The sequence below is a fragment of the Neomonachus schauinslandi genome, chromosome X, assembly GCF_002201575.2.
Source record: "Neomonachus schauinslandi chromosome X, ASM220157v2, whole genome shotgun sequence".
NCBI classification, from domain to species: domain Eukaryota; kingdom Metazoa; phylum Chordata; class Mammalia; order Carnivora; family Phocidae; genus Neomonachus; species Neomonachus schauinslandi.
The window spans coordinates 107,322,895-107,342,630 of NC_058419.1; the positions used below are offsets into that span (position 1 = coordinate 107,322,895).

Genomic DNA, 19,736 nt, shown 5'->3' on the forward strand with positions numbered 1-19,736 from the left:
AACATCTGCAGCGTGAATAAAATAGGATTCTGCTTGCTAATAAGCTTTCTTCTATTTGATCTTAGTTTAAGAGATGTGTGTGTGTGTGTGTGTGTGTGTGTAAATTATTTCTGGTAGCAATCCTTTTGTTTTAAAGACTGAAAATATGCAACGCCCATTTCCCCCCTTGTCCTTTGCTTTGGCAATGTCTGTTTCTTAAAAGAGAAAGAACAACTTTGAATTTGTTTCATTAACATAATCTCTTTGCTCTCAATAAGACCTAGGGTGAAAATATACAAGCAGACTCTATCACACTGTTGTAATTTGGTCAACCACTCGGGTACTGTCAATATCCACCATTTCCACACATTCAATTTCCTCCCGGTTTTCAGGATTTTTCTTCTCTTTCCTTTTTTTCTTAGAGGGTGGCAGGAAAGTCAGTATCACAGGTAAAATGGCAAAGCAGTGAAAGAAGGTGACAAATGCTATTAAAAACAAGCACCTGAACAGTGTACAGGTCAGATTTGAAGGCACAGCTGCGAGAGGAATCAGACCAACGATATAGCAGAGGTAGCTCTGTAAAATAGCTACCCCGTGCACTTCCAGAGCGTTCTTTACCCATTTAGTTCTTGTGAAATCCTTGCCCAGAACGAATGTGGATAACAGTGGAGCACAATTGTCAATTGTGTAGTTAATTCCATAAATTAAGCATAGCACAGAGATGCAGTCCAGTTCTACTTTCCATAATGTCATGAAACCTATAACTCCAAACTCCACGGACACAACCGTTAGAGTGAGCCAGACATTAATCAGAGAATCTGCCACCAGAAATGCCGAGAAGAAGAGCAGGAACAAAGCACTGATGCAGGAGTTGTGCAGGGGGGCTCCCAAAGAGGAGGCATATCGATCCATATACACGAAGGATGGGTTGAAGACAATGAACTTCACCTTGGAGGTGACAGAAAGTCTCCTGAGGGTCTCCAGGAGATCATAGAGTTCTTCTCTGTTAGTTTCCATGGTCTTGGCCACCAGAAACATTCTGGAGGCCACTACATCAACCTCATCATTGTACTTTTTAGAGAAGATGATGTCCTCTTGAAAATGTGAAAATTGGGGAGCTTTCAGGAAGGAATTCCTCAACATGTCTGTGAAGTTTTTCTTAGGCAAGCCAGTAGACACATTGAGTTTCCGAAGGTAATTTAAATAGCTCTCAAACCAGGATATCCGCACGAACCCCTTGGTGTATTCTAGCACGTCTTCTTGGACACTAGTGTTCCAGTATTCTATGGACTCGTATATATAAAACCCAATCACCGGACTGTAGTTACTAAAGTACTTTTGCTGGGCAGTAGTGTACTCAATGGTTTGCGTTGCAGTTGCTACGATGTTACTAAGGTCTGACCCTTCACTGACCTGCAGATAGCCCATTAAGGCAAAGGAAATATAAATAAGGTAAAAGAGAACTACAAAAGGCTTGACATAGGTGTTGGTTATCCAGTCACAGTAATAGCGTTTGAGGAAACATACCAATAGGTGACTCTCGTAAGTGTTCGCTTCCTCGCCGTCCGTTGTGTCCTCGCTGAATCTGGCTGTCAGGAGAAACCTGTACCATGCCGGCTTCTCCTGCAATGCCTCGGGCTTTGGGACTTTTCTACAGAAGATACTATGCTGGTAATTGTTTTCTATGTAGCCAGTGAATACCAGGCTGGAACCATAAAACGAGAGTACATAGAGGTAGTTGAAGAAGATTGCAATACAGGAATTGCAGCAGAAAATCCTGGCTGCCTCAATGTTCGTGAAAGGGCTGGCCCCTATGCCAAAGGTGACCAGGTACATGGCAGTGGTGAGAGAAAAGGAGAGCATGGAGTCTGCATAGACTGCTGCAGTTCTCTCTTTAACATGTTGGTCTTCTCTAGTTTTCCTCCAGGAGGATAACATTTCAAAAGTCCCATATAATCCATGACCTGAGGGGGCAGAAAAAGACCAGATCAAAAATTTGAAAGGAGTAACCTCTTGAAAGAGAGGAACCAACTTGGTCACGGGCAACTACCGGGTCAAGGGAAATACAACCAGCCTTGGTGGTGACAGTTTGTAAATGCCAAGAATTTCTCTTGTGGAAGAGAGCCCTGTATTTTAGTTAATCCTAAATGGTAATGGCAAGTGAAAGAGAAGATCGAGGGGCTAAGATCTTCGTGCTCCCTTCTGGCTTAAGAATGCGGGGTGGACTTCTGCCTATGGAAAGCCGAGTAGACGGGCGCCTGTCCCTTGGGGCTTATATACAGCGAGAGGTTAGGGCTGTGGGTGCAGCTTGCAGAGTTTGTGTTTCCCTCGGTTGGTGGAACACTCCAGAGAAGGTTCCTGGCCACTCATCGCTTGGCTTGTCATCCCCACAAGTCTGGCTGGAGGTCAGCACAGAGGAAAGTATTGGGCAGAGGGTTCTGAGTTAATGTCTCATCATCTCCTCTAAGTTTGGCCAAGTGGAAGGCTTTAGGGAGAAAGAGGCACTGTATTCAATTTGAGTCTTGATGGGAACCTAAATCACAGCCTCTTCCCCATGCCCCCTGCCCCCGCCAAGTATCAGTCCAGGAAGCAATAAATCTGAGACACAGAGGGAAGCACAATAAGTAGCACTGAGTTTGAGTGAATAGGAAAGGTGGAAGATGGAACACGATTCACACGAACTCTCCCCGCAACTGGTAAAAATCAAAATTCCGCTTGTAGGTGTATAGCTTGCATTTTGTCTTCAGGGACCTGTTTGACCAATTTTGCTTATTCGTAGATGATATATCAAGCAGGGGCTGACTCTGCTGGCTTCTCTGCACTATTTGGCCATGGCGTCTGAGGAAGAGAGCCAGATCAATAACCTTTTTCCTTAACTACTTAGTGCCTTGGCCTCCTTGGTTAGCATTCCAGAAGCACTGGAATAGCAGAGGTACGCTAAGTGCCCCTGTTTTCACTCCATTCTAGTGCTTGAGGCTGGATCCAGCTAGACTTCCCCCACCTCTCCTGCTTGGAGGCAGACACTTGCCCGATGGCTCTCCTGGGTTTCCAGGCCACTGTGACATTGAAAAGCCCACCGGAAGTGACCTGTTGTGGCTTTCAGTAACCCCTATCTTGGCACTGGGATCAACAGATCTAATTTTCTCCTTCTATGCCTTGGCATATTCAATTCCATTACTGAGGATAATAAAATCTCTACCTGGTGGTACAAAGTCTTGTTTTTAAAAAGGAATTAAAAATCTCTGGCCAAGCGTAATGCTGAGTGAAGTGAGTCATTGTTATTTTGTGTGTACAATAACTGGGTGCACATCTTCCCTTGTGCCCAGGCTGGTATTTATATCCTTATTGTGAAGTCTTGCTCAGTCTCAAACCTGAATGCCCATTCCATATTCGTGATATAGGCCTGTTTCCTCAGAAGGATTTGGCATTTATCTTAATTTACTAGGCATCGTTCTGCAGCCACTTGAGAGGGCAGGTGGAGACTGTCAATTAGGTAACTGGCACTGTGGCCCCTACTAAATTGGAGGCACCTAAACTCCCCAGGCATGAAGTCAAAAGTGCACTCATTGACTGGCATCCTGTTAATTATGTTTTAGAAAGTTAACATCTAGTCTCAGAAAGGAAGACTATTTGTTGTCTGTTTCCACATTGTTCTCAGGAAGGACTGACCGACCTTTTATTAAAAGTAACCAATTCCGGGATAATGAGCATAAAAGGAGGATTAATACCTCCAAGGCGTTTGCACCCTGGGCAAACAATACTGACCATTTCATCTGGGGCCAAGTAGACTAAGTTCTCTTGGGTAAAACACACTAAAGTTTCACTGAAAATGGCAAATGAAGATTTTTTAAATAGTATTTACATGCCAGAAACAAGAAAAATGTTTTAAAACAGGGCTTTAGTACTGAGTCATTAAATATGGTAAGAACATAAGAATGCATATAGCAGGATTAGAATTAGTCGTGCAGTGCATTAGAGGGGCACCAGCAAAGGTGTTGGGGGTGGGGAGGATGTTTTACGACATTATCTGACCCTGACTCTTGTTGGAAAATACCCTAAGAATCCATTTCTTACCATGCTGTTGAGTAGTCTTAGAGGCTAAGTGAGGAAAAGAATTGGAATTAACAGAGCTATTTGGTGAAGAGAGTGAGGCTCGAGGGTCCAGAATGAAAATAATCAAAAGTCGAGGAAAGATGGAAATAGGCTTTGAGCTTGTCTCCTGAGTTCTGTTGCTGCATTTAAATGCCTTGTCCTTCTACAGTGTGATCATTTTTATTGAGTCCTGACTCTTTGCATATGCTCTTGGTTCTGGGGTCAGCTCCAGAGAGAATTTTCATTTTGTTCTTGGGGGCTGTTGGAAACTACGCCTTTCCTTCTCTCCTCTCTCTACAGGGGTGTACATGTAGACATTCGTAGAGGCAAGAAGAGGAGGCCCCAAGAAAGAATACATTCTACCAAGTCATTCAGAATTTGTTGCTAGCCATTGTTGGTCTTGCCTCCAAAGGCCCCCACTATCCTTCCTGATAAGGCCAAATTCTTGTTTCTCAAGCCACACCTTTCTGGCAGATGCCTACACCCTAAATTCCAAACTGGAGGTGTGCAGTGTCTTTGAAGAGCTCTTTGGATTTCAGGGACAACTGCGGACACCATAACTGGGCCTCCTTCCTGAAGTTCAGTCAGTCAAGAGAAGGATGAGTGCCAACAGAGCTGGAGGTGCCTCCCGGGGATTAACAGCCAGGGGTGCCTCACTGCTGCTAGACCTGATTCACAGCTGGGTAATTATGTTGAAGAGGTCAGTCTGTTACCCTAAAGGAAAGCTGAATGATGGGGTCTCTGTTTCCTGGCCTGGACTCAAGGGGAGTCATATTCTGGAAGTCCTAGGACATGACGAATACCCTGCCTGCTCCCACAACCGCCCAGAATGCCTACTCTGACCATAATTATAGCCAAATTCCCTTTGGTTTTAGCCTTCAAAGGTGTTCTTATAAATGCATACCCCTCCGGGACAGTGGTGTACTGAAGCAGCTTCCCTTCATTCGGGGGGGGGGGGGGGGGGGGGGCGGTGGGACAGAGGCTGGAGATGGGGAGGCAGTAAAGAGGAAATTATAGGTAGGTGGATTTCACAGAGACTAAATCCTTTGCAGTTTTTCCTTCAGCCAGCCCTGGCCTTATCTTTTGTAGCCACTTCAGAAATGGGCCAGTGATATCAAGGAAAGGCAGGGAAGAAAGGTTTTGGTAGGTTCCGTTCCTCTCCACTTTCCTCTCTCAGCAGGTGCCTCCCTTCTTTAGTGTCACCATCATCCATCACCTCTTAGCTTTGGGGCTGGGGTCCAGTAAGCTGGACTCTGAGGCCAAATCTCACAGATGTAGGCAAACAGATACTGCATGTGGATTGAAGATACTTTTCAGAGGTTTGGCTGTCATTTCCCGTATTTTTAAAAGGTGCTTTAAAAGCAAAAATATTGCTGTCTTCTTTGCACTTCAGTTTTTAAATTTTTCTCTATGAAGTCGGAACTCTGTAAGCCTCTCTATTAAATCTGACCAAGGGGTGTACGTCATTGGTGCAAAGCATCATTTCAGCAAGGGACCATTATCCATCTCCAATGTTGCAAGCCTGTTCACGAGCACTCCCTCGTAGCAGCACTCACATAGGGAGGTACCCAAACCTGAAGTTCCAGACAGACTTAGCCTTTGGTGACCAGAGGCCCTGTGGTGGTTATAGGAGCCAGGGCTCCACATCCCAATGGCAGGTCCATAGCTCAAGACCCGGAAGTAAAGACTATCCTGGGGAGCACGCCAGGAACTGATCAATATCCCATAGCGTCCCTGTCTTACAGTCACAGTGTTTAAGGCTGAAGAGTTGCCAAAGGGAACTGTTAAACACCACATATTGATTCTATCAAATTCTTAAGCTAAAGAAGCTTTTAAAGTATTCACTTATCTTTTAAAAGCACATGCAGGATGTTTGTTTCTATTTTGGCACACTGCATGTCTGTATAGTTCCATGGGTGTCAGTATGTGTCAGGACACGTGTACAGGCCCAAGGTCTAATTATTCAAGAGTGAACACTTTGAAGCGGTAGGTGCTTTTAGCCAGGTCCTGGGATAAGGACCGTAGAGCTCTTTGCCAATGTTCAGATACAGTTTGTACCAGGAGTGCAATTTACGTTTTATTAGCAGTAGACTTTGGGACCGTCATTTAGTAAAATCAAATACTAGAGGATTTAGGCTAATAGTTTTCCTTCTTTTCCAAGTGATTTTATATCTGTATGTGCACATGACTTTCAGGCTTTGGAGCCATGAAGAGAAAAAGCAACACAAGTGATAAATAACACTAATGGTAGAAAAACCTCAACTGGCTATCCTCCAGTCACTTAAGGTGAGGCTCAAGAACACTCACAGATTAAGTCTCACCCTCACCCAGACCCTTTTCTGGGGCCTGACCAAAGCCTTCAGGGTTGTTTATAATCCACTAATGCAAGAATCCACCAACGAATAGTTGAGAGTTAACCCAACTTTACCCAGTAGATGTGCTTCTGGAAAGCTGTTCATGAAACGAATCATATTTTCAATGTATTTAATGGTTTTGCTATCAGAGGCAGTCTGGGTGATTTGTTTATTTTTTTGTCAATGAATAATCACAAGCAAATTGATCTATTTTGTGCATCTGGATTCTGTAAGGCAGATTTTCCCCCAGGCCCAGATTCTCATGCTTTCCCCAACACACAGAGACATAGCACAGAGGCTGATGCCTTTGGGCACTACTCACATTTTCATCCTTTCCATACTAGCAGGATTTCCTCATCTGGAGTTCCAGAACACAAGGAGTAGCTGAGAAGATGAGGAAGTGAAAAGGGATGGCTTGCTAATGGATGATCTTTTAGTTTCAATGCAAAAACATTTAATATCAGGAGACAATGAAGCCATTTATAGAATGCCTGGGCAGTGCCAAATTTCTTATGTGGAAATAAAATTACTACATTCTTCTAAAAGATCCAGAGTATAATGAATGCATGAGCAAAATCTGCTAGAACATATTTTACTCTTAGATGAGCTTCACTAAGTAGCTCATGTTCTTAAAATGCTTTACTTTCAGTGACATCCCCATAAATTCATGATTTTTATTTTTTTTGAGAAGAAATTTAAAGCGTATGAATGTCTGGGTTGAGTAACATCTATTTTCAGGGAGAAGTTCATTAATTGGGTTACATTTACACTTTGCCAGTTATAAACATTTACTTTCTATGCTGAATTGTTTGGTTTATCACAGCCTGTTTTGTGTCACAGTTAAGAGAGAGAGTAAAGGAAGGTGTACTCTGCTTAAGTTAAGAAGGATGCACACATCAGGGCAAATACACACATCTTATGCTTTCTACCAGAGACTTGCACAGTTTGGCAATTCTAATCACAGCATTGGATTTTAATCTGAGAAATGCTTTCCCCTCATTAGAGAGCTGCAAATAAGAGTCCAAGAAATGAATATGCTAATAGCTCTTCCTTGTTGAAAGAAAGGTATTTAGATACTGAGTGTGTGTGTGCACTATATAAAATCAGTGTCTGTAAATGGGGCCCACAGCATATGCTATGGTCACTGTGCAATATCTTTACATATAGGAGACATATGTAATATATAAATATATGCATATATGTCATATCCTATTCAAACATATTTTATATATTTACATATAAAATGTGTGAATATATACTATATAATAGGGAAATATATAGTATTTATACCCAAATATTCAAACAGTATATGCTACATAATGTTATAAACACATGAAATACATATATATGTACATGAACTTATTGCATAATATATATTACATATACACTATGCACACACACACACACACATACGATGAATAGTAGGCTGATTTGAAAGTTATTTTACTGGTAAGGAAGAGAAATGCGAGTGCTACTACCTACACCATCAGTGCAGAGAAGAGGCTAGAATCCCTCTCTTAGGTTCCATCTGCATTTTGGTTCTTGGCTGCTGAAGTAGCTTAGGTGAAATGCAGGATTTCCTTGACGATGACTGTGTATCTGCTTGCATTGTGAGCTCCTATAGACCCATCTGGTCACTACTGCCTGGTCTCGGCAGTGACTTTCTCAGATGCTGGTCCAAATGCAACACCAAACTAGGTATTTTTCTTCATGGTCTATTTTTACCAGGTCAGTGTCCTGACGTTGCCTCCTGCTGCCTGACCTTTGTAACATCTGCCATTCCCCCAGTCCCTAGATGAGGTGGGGCTAGACCACCCAGAGTATACCCGGAGACCAGGGTCAAGGAGGAAGTGTCACTGCATTCCTCTGCCTTACTGAGCTCTGCATGGACCTGCCCCCTCAGTCCTATTCTTGTCCTCCTTTACGGTTAAGAATAGAACAATAAAACACGTTTTGCTCCATCTCCCCAGACCTATTTCTCCCCACCCAACCCTTACTGGAATATGATTGGTGGAGCATAATAAAAGGGTGAAAACTACCCACAAAACTAGATTGCACAATCTCCTTGTAAATTAGTCCCCAAATGACCGTCAGACATTGCAAAAAAAATATCCAGAAAAAAACTTTGAAAATATTGTAATTTTAAAATAAGACAGTAATTCCTGTCTTATTTTAAATCAGATGTAAAGAAAACTGAGAACAATAAAACCCTTATCAACCAGGGTTTTTTTCTCCAGAAATTACCGAACCAATTAGTGATTTATATCCAAGCAGAGTATTTCCACAGCATTCTGCTCCATTATGTAGACTGTCATATTGTTGCAAATAACGGACTTGTACAATAATGTATTAGGTTGAACCATAAGAAATTACTGCTTTGTAGTTCAAAAATGGCTGGATATTGGTACCAATTTTGTAGGTCAAAAATAGTTGAATATTGGCAATTTCTTATGGTTTGAACTTTATTATTATCTGGCTGATTTCCCTGCCCTATGTGTCTCACGATTTTAGAAACATACCAGAATGGGGTGCCTGGCTGGCTCAGCCAGTAGAGCATGTGACTCTTGAATTTGGGGGTCCTGAGTTTCGAGCCCCACAATGGACATAGGGATTACTTAAAAAAAAAAGAAATATACCAGCTCAACCTGAAAACAAAACCTTTCAGGTTTGCTTGAGTTTAGAACAAAAATAAGAGTTCTGATTTCTCAGAACTAAATTTCCGGCATAAGAACTTTCACCTCTTCAAAGCCTGAGCTCCATATACGGCATCATATTCCAGGTGGCATCAAATGAGAACAAATTCTTGGAAAACTGAACCTGATCTTCTGGTTTCTGCTAAATACAGATAATCTTAGAATATACCTGAAAGGTACCAAACGCCCCTGCTATTATTCTCCTCCTAGCACTTAATTACATCCTTTCTTCCTTTCCCATCCTTGAATTTGAGTGGCCTGGCTTGATAATTCAGAAGGAAGAGGGTACCCTGGATGTGGTATTTGACCTTCTCAAAAGTCCCAAACATTTGAAAGGGCTGTAAATCCCCAGTAGCTCACTGTGAGCGTATAGTGGTTAGCACTCTGTGTTGTGAAAGGGCTTGAAGAATATTTTTCTTGAAGAATACTTTTTTGTCTCATCCGATCTCCATGGCTCTTATATCTTGATAAATGCAAAGCAACCCTTATAAATTAGATTACCACTTACAAACTAGTATCGAAACTCTTTCAGCACAACTTCGGTTCTCCCCTTTCAGCTGGTCAGAATGTACATGAAGCCACAAACCTTCCAGATGAAGAAGGAAGAACCCTTCCTTCTGTTCCCTTCTATATTCTCCAACATTCCATTCCCTTCCTCATTTGTGTCTGACCAGGAATGCTGTGGAAATAGTAAGCCTCTAAGGAGAGCTTGCATGCACAAAATCTTTGCCAATTTCTTAAATCATAGCCAACTGGAGGACAATGGTGTAAATCCTCATCCTTTAAAGGAAGTTCCATAATGGATTAAAATGATGAGTGCCCTCTGTTTACAAATGGCAGTTCAAGTACTTCAGTACCTGATATTAATATAGTTTGGAAAAAAAGGATAGTACTTTATGCATAATGGGATGATAGAAACTCTTCTCCAAGTTTATAGTAACTAAAAAATGTCAATGGGCATTTATAATGCGGTAGACCTTTAAGGATTTCAGCTCTAAATAAACTGATCTGACTCATATGGACAGGGGTTTTGGCAGAAGTGAGATTGTCTAATATGCATGACACTGATTAAAAACATTCTAAATCATGATGTATCTATGCTTACATCATTGCCAAAATGATTCATCTGTGTAGGATATATTCTTATTGCCAGAGATGTCACGTATTGTCTTGGCTAGAAACACACAGTCACATCCCATTATGGCATACTCTCAGAGTTTATCCAAATTCTTTCCTATTCTGGAATTTTGTCAGGTTAATACTGCTTGACACACGTGGTCTTAAAATTTTCCATTCTAAATCTACTGCCATTTTGGCATTTGGCTGGATCTGGCCTTATGTGACCGGCATCACACTGAGAATGTTTAGTTTGCTGAATTTTAAGTATAATGTTTATCATATTATGGACCTGTTGTTGGCCAAGGAAATCTCTGTATTAGAGCCTTTTTTCTGAGATACTTTTCCTTTTAAATGAGACCATATAGTTTTAAATTTTTATTTGATATTGTATTTATATAACATGGAAAATCAAGACATTTTGCTTAAATCTTAGTTTAGACATAGCCATTTTATGTCATAGACAGACAAATTTTAAAACTGGACAGTTTATTGACTCATAGTGCAAAACCCTTAGCACTGCATTTCTTCTTTGTCATTTGAAATATTTATTAGTGTTTTGGGACTGGTCATCAAAAATCCAGAATTAAACATGGGCCCTAAATGCAACATTTATGAACATGCTCTTGCCTATATTTCATTTTATAATCAAATTCTGAGAACGAAGAGTTTATCTGTGAAACACAGAAGGGTGACCATCCTAAATCCAGGCACTGTTGGCTTTATGAGCATAGTAAGCACCCATTACATGGTGCAAAGTATTTATTGCAGATGGGCCCTAGCTACTAAAATGCATAGCTTCCTTTCATGTTGTGACTAAGTAATAGTTTTCTTTGGGCTAAAATGTACAGAAAGTTTGCATACTGATTGTCAGCAGGGAAAACTGCCATCAAATCAATGCATGTAACTTTCCTCACAAATTGCAAACAAGGGAGTATTGGGTACCTGCGGCGCTTGGTCTCTTTCACCACGAACCCCAGATTTTTCTGAATTGAACTCTGACGTCAAGTTCAGTGATCCTCGGTCTCTGGGGAGTTGCGGCGCTACTATTTCTGGATTTGTTTTCTAAAGCCAATTCTCGGCTAACATCGTCCAATCTCTTACATCCTTCCTTGCACCAGTCCTAGCTGGTATATTCCTTTTTGTGCTGACTTTGATTTACGATGTTTAAAATTTCTTTAGGGAGTACAAAAAGAAGTTTTAAGAAATCTTAAATATCATAACTTAGTTTACTTAATAAAATTAGAGAAGTTTTGAATATTCCATTTCATTTTATTTGGTGAAATTGATTTTTTTGTGAGGTTAATGTTAAGAAGTTTTGACTATTGCTATGTTGTTTTACTTAAAAATAATTTTAAGAAGCTCTAAATATTGAAGTTTTATTTTACTTAATGCAGTTAGTTTTTAGGAAGTTTTAAATACTGTATCATACTTGGGGCTCACTGGTCACAACTTGGGAGTGTCATCAAACCTGGGCCAATAGTCCTTTTTCTAGCTTTGACATTCTTTCTTCTTGATCTTAAAAACCCACTGCCTCCCTTCAGTTCCCCACTCCTTCCTTATTCCTGTTTTTTCTTCCTCCCGCAAAAACAGTCACAACAAAAACCACTGCATTTTTAAAATGAAAAGCTAAAAAATAAAACCCAAGCATGGGACTAATCATGGGCAAAACATCTTCATTTAAAGAAACCTTGACTCAAGCCTCCATGGAAGCTACTACCCAGTTGCACTGAGTCTTCAAGGAACTGCCGTGGAGCCCACCAACAGCACACATCGTCTTGGGGTTCAGGAGGCTAGTTATGCTGCCTTCTTAAGGGACTGACTTCAGGAGGAAGTATGGCAGCCCCCTTCTCTGTTGTGTTTGGCGACGATGAGCAAAGTGACCTGGTGAATGTAGGACTTGCTCCATTTCCACAGCGCCCCCTTTCCCAGGAGCTACCATATATGTTTTTATTGCCCAGGTCTGCACTCCCACAGGCCTCAGAGCCTGGAGGGCAGCATGTCATTCTGTGACCTTGCAGCCCTGCCACTCTGCTTATCATTTTAACTGAAAAGCAGCTGAGATCTGAGTACATTCTTTTCTTTCCTTCTGCTACCCCTAAACAGGGCATTAGGCATTCTAATGAACTCAACCATAGTTCTTTCTCATTCAATGAAAAATACAACTTCATTTGTCATGTCAGTATCTGATTCCAAATGACATTTTAATTTTGCTAGAGGAATTGGTGAGAAGTGGCCACAGAAAAGGGAGAAACGAGCCCCTGGAACCCTTGGCCCACAGGAAGCCTGCCATCAGGCTTGCTGGGTATGCCATCTTCAATACCAGATGAACAGAGCAACTGACATTGTATTATAACCACCCTGGCTTTGTTTTCACCGTTATCTCTATCAGGAAACTCTTGCAGCCCCTAAGAGAGAATATACTCGGATTCTCACATCGTCATTTAAAAATATTCCCCTGAGTTATTATAGCAAGGACAGGAAAAAAGATACCTTCTTATTTATTTCTCACTTGTTGCTTTCAAAGTTTTTGTACATTTATCATGTCCCTTTTTGTGATATTCACATCCATTCCATCCATAGGGTGGGGAAATGGAGGGTAGCAGACCCTGTCAGTGCCCAACCCATGTGCCCTCCTAGTCACTATTCTGGAGCTCAGGGAAGGCTTCTCACGACAAACACCATCCACCTGGGGGATTTTTGCGGCTGCAGGTATGTGTTCAGTCTTCCCCGGGGAGAGCCATCAATGACTCATACACAAGGTTTCTGGGTACATGGCCCAGCTTGCAGCTTCCTCATCCCTCAAGGAGGACCTCTCTGAGGTGTGTTCTGTTAAGTCTCCCAAAGGTCCCCAGTGGGATTGAGCCACCGGAGCCTAAAGCAGTAACCTGCCCATTAACATAGCCTGAATTGTCTTCCTTCCCTGATTCATGTTCTCACTCCCACGCTGGGGCTTCCTGGGCTCACCTCCTAAATTAACGACTTATATCTAAATCCTTGTCTCAGGTTCTGCTTCAGGGGAAGCCCCACCTAAGACACTGGGGCACCAGAGAAGATTAATATGTGCTAAATGCCACACCGCTACTTACTGGAGAACCAGGGCTGGGACCCAGGGCTTGGGACTTCTGGCATATTTACCAAATAAGGTTGCCCCTTGCCAATGGCCAGCACATTATAGAATTGGTCCCAGGACTTTTGGGCAAAAAGAAGACATGACAGACAAAAGAAAGTTGTTAGATGGCTACTCCTTGCCTTTTAGGAACCCAGTCACCACCAGCAGCAGGAGGAAATAAAAAAAAATGAAGGGCAGTAATTACCTAGCATGACGAAAGGGACTCCCAGGAAGGTGGAATTGTATTTCCCACCAGTAAGATTGATGATCCCGGCCGCGGTGAGAGTGGCCAGGGTAATGGTCACCAACCCGAGCAGGCCCAGCCAGGGTTTGCTGCGGACGCAGTCCTGCATTGAGCAGCACAGGATGGCCATGGTTACCACCAGGATCAGGCTGGTGACCAGGTAACGTTCCGATACACGGCTGGTCTTCTGGAAATCTTCCCTCAGTGAGGAGGACGTGTAAGGGTACATTTTGACTTTGCTATTGGATTTCTGGAACAGTCGGACAGTGTCGCAGAAGCTGGACTCCCACCTCTCAGCCACCATGTCATTGAGACTGTTGATTGACTGCAGGTAGTAGGTGAGCTGGACGGCCTCTGCGGATTTTACCCGGTCCTTGCTGTGCACAGTGACGCCTCCAAGCTGGTGTCCATTGTACACTGCCCTCCCATCCTTTAAGTGAGTGATCGGGTATGTGATAGCAAAATTGGTCCGGTTGGTGGCCCGAGCATTCTTTAGCTCCTCCAGAACATGCACTATGTCATCCACGATGCAAGTCTTATCATTATTCAGGATACATATGTGGGCGAACGTGTAATTAAAACCAGGCCTTGGAACCTGGATCCTGGTCACAGCAGCATGCAACTATGGGAGAAAAAGAATGAAAGTCAGTTTATTACCAAAAATAAGACATCAATGCATGACATTAGCTCTGTGGATTCAAATATCTCTATTTGGGGTGGCGGAGTCACTTAGGTCATCTCCAAGCTGAAGGGTTCAAATGAAATGTTATAACCCTATGATAGAAACAGGTAGTAAGGATGCAAAACCAGCATCAGCACAACCTGGGAACTTGTCAGAGATGAAAATTTTCAGACCACGTCAGACCGGGTAAATCAGAAATCTCTGGGGTAGGGCCCGGGAATCTGGGTTTTCACATGTTCTCTTCTTTATTTGTGACTCAGTTGGTCTATAAATGTCTGAAAATCTCACATACGACCACTGTCTTGAAGATGTAATGTACCAGGTGAACTAAGGTACAACTTCTTGTGGAAGCCCATCCTCTGCTACCAATTTCTAGGGCCCCTAAATGACTTCCCCATCCAATTCAGTCACTTGGTGCCATAAAAGACAAGAGGCTCACCTTGAGGGACCTCATATTCTCTGGCTTTCCTTGTCTGCTTATATGGGAGGGGAGATGTGACTGTAAGAGTCTGGCCGGGCTATATGGCGGTCATGCTAAAGGAGCACAGTGGGATTTATTCTACACACCTCACCCCAAGTCAGATTCGCCATGTCCAAGCTCCATACACCTGTGATCAAAGTGGACACTGGGAATACAAGTGCTCATTTAACAACTCCTACCATATGCCAGGCACAGTTCGAGGCCTTTTATGCAGATTAACCCATTTCACCCTTACAAGAAACTATGATGTGGGTACAAGTACTAGGCTCATTTTACAGATGAGGAAACAGATGGTTGCTTGCCCAAGGTCGCACACATAGTAAGAGAAAGAGAGAGCTAGGCTATCCCAGGCAGCCTGGCTCCAGAACTTGTGCTCCTAACCCCTGACCAAGACCTCTAGGTTAACAATGCTGGGAGTTGAGTCAAAGTTCTTGCTAGCAACTAATGGTTAAATTGGGGCTTGCCCTGCCCAAGTGCTAAGGTGGCCTAAAAAATCACAAGTGCTCAAAGTCAGATATGTGGGAGTATACGTATTCTACAGTCTAAGGTGAGAAAATAGGCCCTTTTCTCCGTAAGATGAGCCCAGTCTGCAACAGGAGGCCAGCGGTAGACATGTAATTGAGTGTTAAGTAAATGAGTGTGCCTGTGAGCAGAGATAGCACTGTGTATCTAATGAATGAAGAAAAACATTTCATATGCAAAGGGAAGAAAGTTTAACATCCAGTTGCTACACTGTGACTGTGCCATTATAACTCATAACCTTCTGAGCATCTCCATGACCCTGATATATTTTCTCTTAAATCTGCTCTGGATGGATTATTTGTGAAGACATTTTGCTGTGCATGTGCCAGGGTGAGTGGGATATTTATTATGCTTTTTGAAAATGTCGGAGGGGTACCAGCTGGCAAAGTCCTTTCGTTAGCACAGAGCATGAGTTGTTAATCCTAATTCCCAGTGCACCCTCCCCCACATCTCCTCACGGGCACCAACCGTCAGGTTCAGGAAACACTTCACCATATTATGAAATAATTTTGAGTTCTTTCCTTCACACACACACACACACACCACACACACACGCTCTTGATCTCCCAGAGATACCTAAGAGATTATTTTCACAAAACTCTTACCATCTGCTTAATTTTTGCTTTGGTGCTTTGGGATTAATGATGAGCAAATGTCTTCAATGATTTTAAACTCTGAGTGTGTCTTTTTATCCATTCTTCTCTAAGTGTGGCCCAGTGAATTTTGATTAAAAGAACTTCTAACTACAAAAAAAAAAAATCCCAAATATAAAGTTATTTTAGGGGAGAGAAGAAACGAGAGGAATTTAAAGACAAGAGAGAGTTTTGATTAAGTGTTGAAAGAAAGACTTTGGGGAAAGATTCAGAATAGGCTAGAAAAGGAGTGGTATGGAAAGCATGCATATGTGTAATATTTAGTGCATTGTTTGTTCCTATGAACAGTCTAATAAATCTCCCTTAGAGTGATTACTAAATATGTCAAGAGAAAAAGATTGCCAAATAAGATGGTGTTAAGCCACAGGGCCGAACCTAGTTATAGCAAGGGGATATTTTCCATCCATTCTCTAAGGCGACCATGCCCTGCTGGGTGGGGAGTTATAAACTATTTAGTGATCTGCCAACTCTGCAGATCTGCTGCTCCGATCCCTGGGACCACAGACCGAAGAAAGCAGACACTCTGTTAACTCCTGTACCACCAGATCATAGGAGGGAGACTTGGGAAAGGAGATCTTAGTAAAGTTTGAGAAGGAACGTTTCTTAATTCACGGCACCACAGCTGCCGTGAGACGCAGCTGCTTTGAATTGCCAATGGAGAGGTGGGTAGAGCGTGTGTCACTCTTGCTTCTGAGTGGCAGAAGCATCCATAGAGGGGGTGTTGGCTGTGGCCACCCACCTGGCAGGAGGCGTCTGTGGGATTCTACTGTGGGATAAGAGATGAGAGGATAATAAGAGGCATGCAGAAGATCCGGAACTCCTCAGTTCTGATCTCTGGTTCTTATGACTGCTTATCAAGTTCATACACAATGTATTCTTGGCCGTCTGCATAGCCTTCGGCAGGTATACTGCACATGCTACCTGGATATCACGCTGTTAGGGTTTTAGAATGCCCTGATTTACTTTCCTAAGGGAGCCCCGCTTAGGACAGCAGACACATTAGTAGGCATACTTAGATATATTCCCAGGGGAAAAGGGCAGCCAGAGATTGAAGCTACGCTCTTCCCCCCCCCCCTTTTTTTTTTCCTGTATACTTACTTTAAATTTCTGCACTGGGAAAGGAAGGTGAAAATGATGACAGGTTAATTTATGGTGACTTCATCTTTGCCTTTAAATTAATGTTTTCTCTTGGGGCCAGAAAGGGGAAAGCAAGCCAGGAAAACATGAAAGCATGATAGTGAAATGGTGACTAAGACACCTCTGTCCACGAAATGGACAACCTCCAGCCACACAAGCTTATTTTTTTTAAAGATTTTATTTATTTATTTCACAGAGAGTTGGAGAGAGAGCACAAGTAGGCAGAGAGGCAGGCAGAGGGAGAGGGAGAAGCAGGCTCCCCACCGAGCAGGGAGCCCGACGTGGGGCTCGATCCCAGGACCCTGGGATCATGACCTGAGCCGAAGGCAGCCACTTAACCGACTGAGCCACCCAGGCGCCCCCACACAAGGTTATTATTGAGCTTGGTAAGAGACCCTCAGAAAAAACAAGGGAAAGTGACACAAAGTAATAGTCCTGACCCTTAATACAGTCTGAATCTGTCATGTGAATCAACACATAATCCATGTTTCCATAACTATGTATAGATTCTAGATTATTCACTCAACACACATTCAATAAATACTCATCAAATCTACCGTGTTGTCAATAATAGGATAATTTCCCTGAATTTAGTGTGCTCATGCTCACACATGGAAAATCACAGAAGAGATACAACATTCAAAACAAAGGGAATATTCTAACAGTGGACAATGCCAAACACTTTGTACTAGTAAAGCCCAATCCAACGTCAATCCTGATTACAATATTTTCTATTCTGTATTTGCTGCCAAAGAGGCCAGAACTGAATGTTAAATTGAGATTCATTCCCAGGCTCTGAACATACCATTTCAGTTGTTAGCTTCTTTGCTCTCATCACCCCTCAGGTTAAGGATGATAACAGTAATGGTACTACTCTGCTAAATGCTAGCAGTACTAGTACTGCTAAGTACTAGTCTGCTAAGTACTCTTTACAGTTTTAAAAATTTATTCAATATAAGACTCAGTGGAAATGATTAAAGGATTATCCTCATTTTATAGCTGGAGCAGTTGAGGCCTCAAGGACATTTGACTGGCCCAGTGAGTAAAGGGCAGAGGTAGGATCTTGGGGGTAGCGGGATGTGTGGCCCTAGCCCAGCACAACTTTGAATGAGGACTAAGAGGATTTGGGGAGGGGTGAAGCGCCGTCAGCTCACCAGGTTCACATGACTGGCCATGGCTGTGATTGAGCTGTGGGATGGCCATACTTGGGGATCTGGGGTCCATTAAGAGAGACCACACATAATCCAAACAGCCAAACCTCATCTGTAGATGGCAGCATTACGTGGCAATACTAACAGGTAGCAAAGGGGATGGGCTTGGAGCTTTCTGACTTTTCTTATTCTCCGTCCAGCCTCTGTAGTTGCCAAATAAAACTTTTCACAGACAGGCTTACCAAGAAGAAAGGCTGTGGGACACAATGGAATCCAGTAATAAGAAGTTTTGGCTTCAAGTCTGGCTTCCACTGCTTCCACTGCTTCCGTGGGAATGTCAGAGACCCTAGGAATGTCATTCTTTCAGGTCTCGGATTTATCAGTAAAAAACAGAAGGTTGGTTTAGCTAATCTTTACGGACAGACCGTTTTGGTTCTAACACAACATAATTCTAAGATGAGTGACATCCACATACTATACAATCAGATGCAAGGTGAGAGAAAGTTAACTTCATAAATATCAATTTGAGATTTATTATAGCTGCTTGAAGTGTGCTTTTCCAACACACTGAAGTTCTTTTTAGGTCAATGACAGATCTGATAGTAGATGAAACCCAGAAAGAAAACCACAGGGTAGGGAAAATAGGTTTACTGGAAAAAAAAAAAAAAAAAGACTCCCTTCTCTGAGTGATTTCCCGTTACTGGGGAGGCACTGGCTCTTCTAATCCCCTTCTGCCAGAGCCTGGGACAAAGCCAGTGTGGGCTGCCGGTCACGACAGGCCAGAGTCTAATTTCCTCTCTGCCTCTCCTTGGCACACTCAGATCTTCCTCAGAAGACAGCAGGGGCACCTTGTAGAGAGTACAGAAGGGATCTGGGAGGAAGGAAGTGTCTGCTCCTGAGTGATGATTAACATAGGAAAAATACCTGTGGGTTCACAGGATCTTCTACAAAACCTTTCAGCTCCTCTTTGTATTTGTTTTTTATTGACAAGGGGTAGGGTCAAGGCCAGACGGCCACTCTGCCAGGCAGGGCAATTAACGGGCTCTGGGAGCAGCGTCAAGCTTTCCCCAGCAACCTCGCCTGTGAGGAGAGAGCGGCAGGAGGTGAGGGTCCCCAGTTCCCTAGGGGGAGTCAGTCTTTATCAGCTGCCTTCTTTCCTTGCCTCGCCTTCCTACCCCCTCCCTCTGACTGTCACAAATAAGCTTCACTCATTAAAACATTTTTTAAAGATTATATTTTTAAGTAATCTCTACACCTAACCTGGAGCTTGAACTTACAAACCTGAGATCAAGAGTCGCTTGCTCTGCCCGCTGAGCCAGCCAGCCGGGCACCCCCATTAAAACACTTTAAAAAGGGAGGTTGTTACTTAGCTTTTCTAACTTACATCATTTGCCCCCAAGTAATTACCTTCAAAGTGACACTAAATCAAAATTGCTTTAAAAATGCTTTCAAGGAATATCTGGTTTTCACCCCCAAATGAAATCTTTTCTTCGTTGAATCCCTCCAAATTCCACGTCTTA

The 19,736-nt window shown here is 42.7% G+C and overlaps 1 protein-coding gene across 1 annotated transcript in view; it reads right to left on the minus strand.

Moving 5' to 3' along the window:
* Positions 1-288: 288 nt before the first annotated feature.
* PTCHD1 (patched domain containing 1) overlaps positions 289-19,736 on the minus strand; it is a 51,230-nt gene continuing 31,782 nt past the window's right edge. Inside the window, exons 2-3 of the mRNA XM_021677577.2 lie at positions 13,552-14,212; positions 289-1,943 (exon numbers count right to left, since the gene is read on the minus strand). Of these exons, the coding sequence (XP_021533252.2) occupies positions 289-1,943; positions 13,552-14,212 (2,316 nt within the window). The remainder of the gene's footprint in view (positions 1,944-13,551; positions 14,213-19,736) is intronic.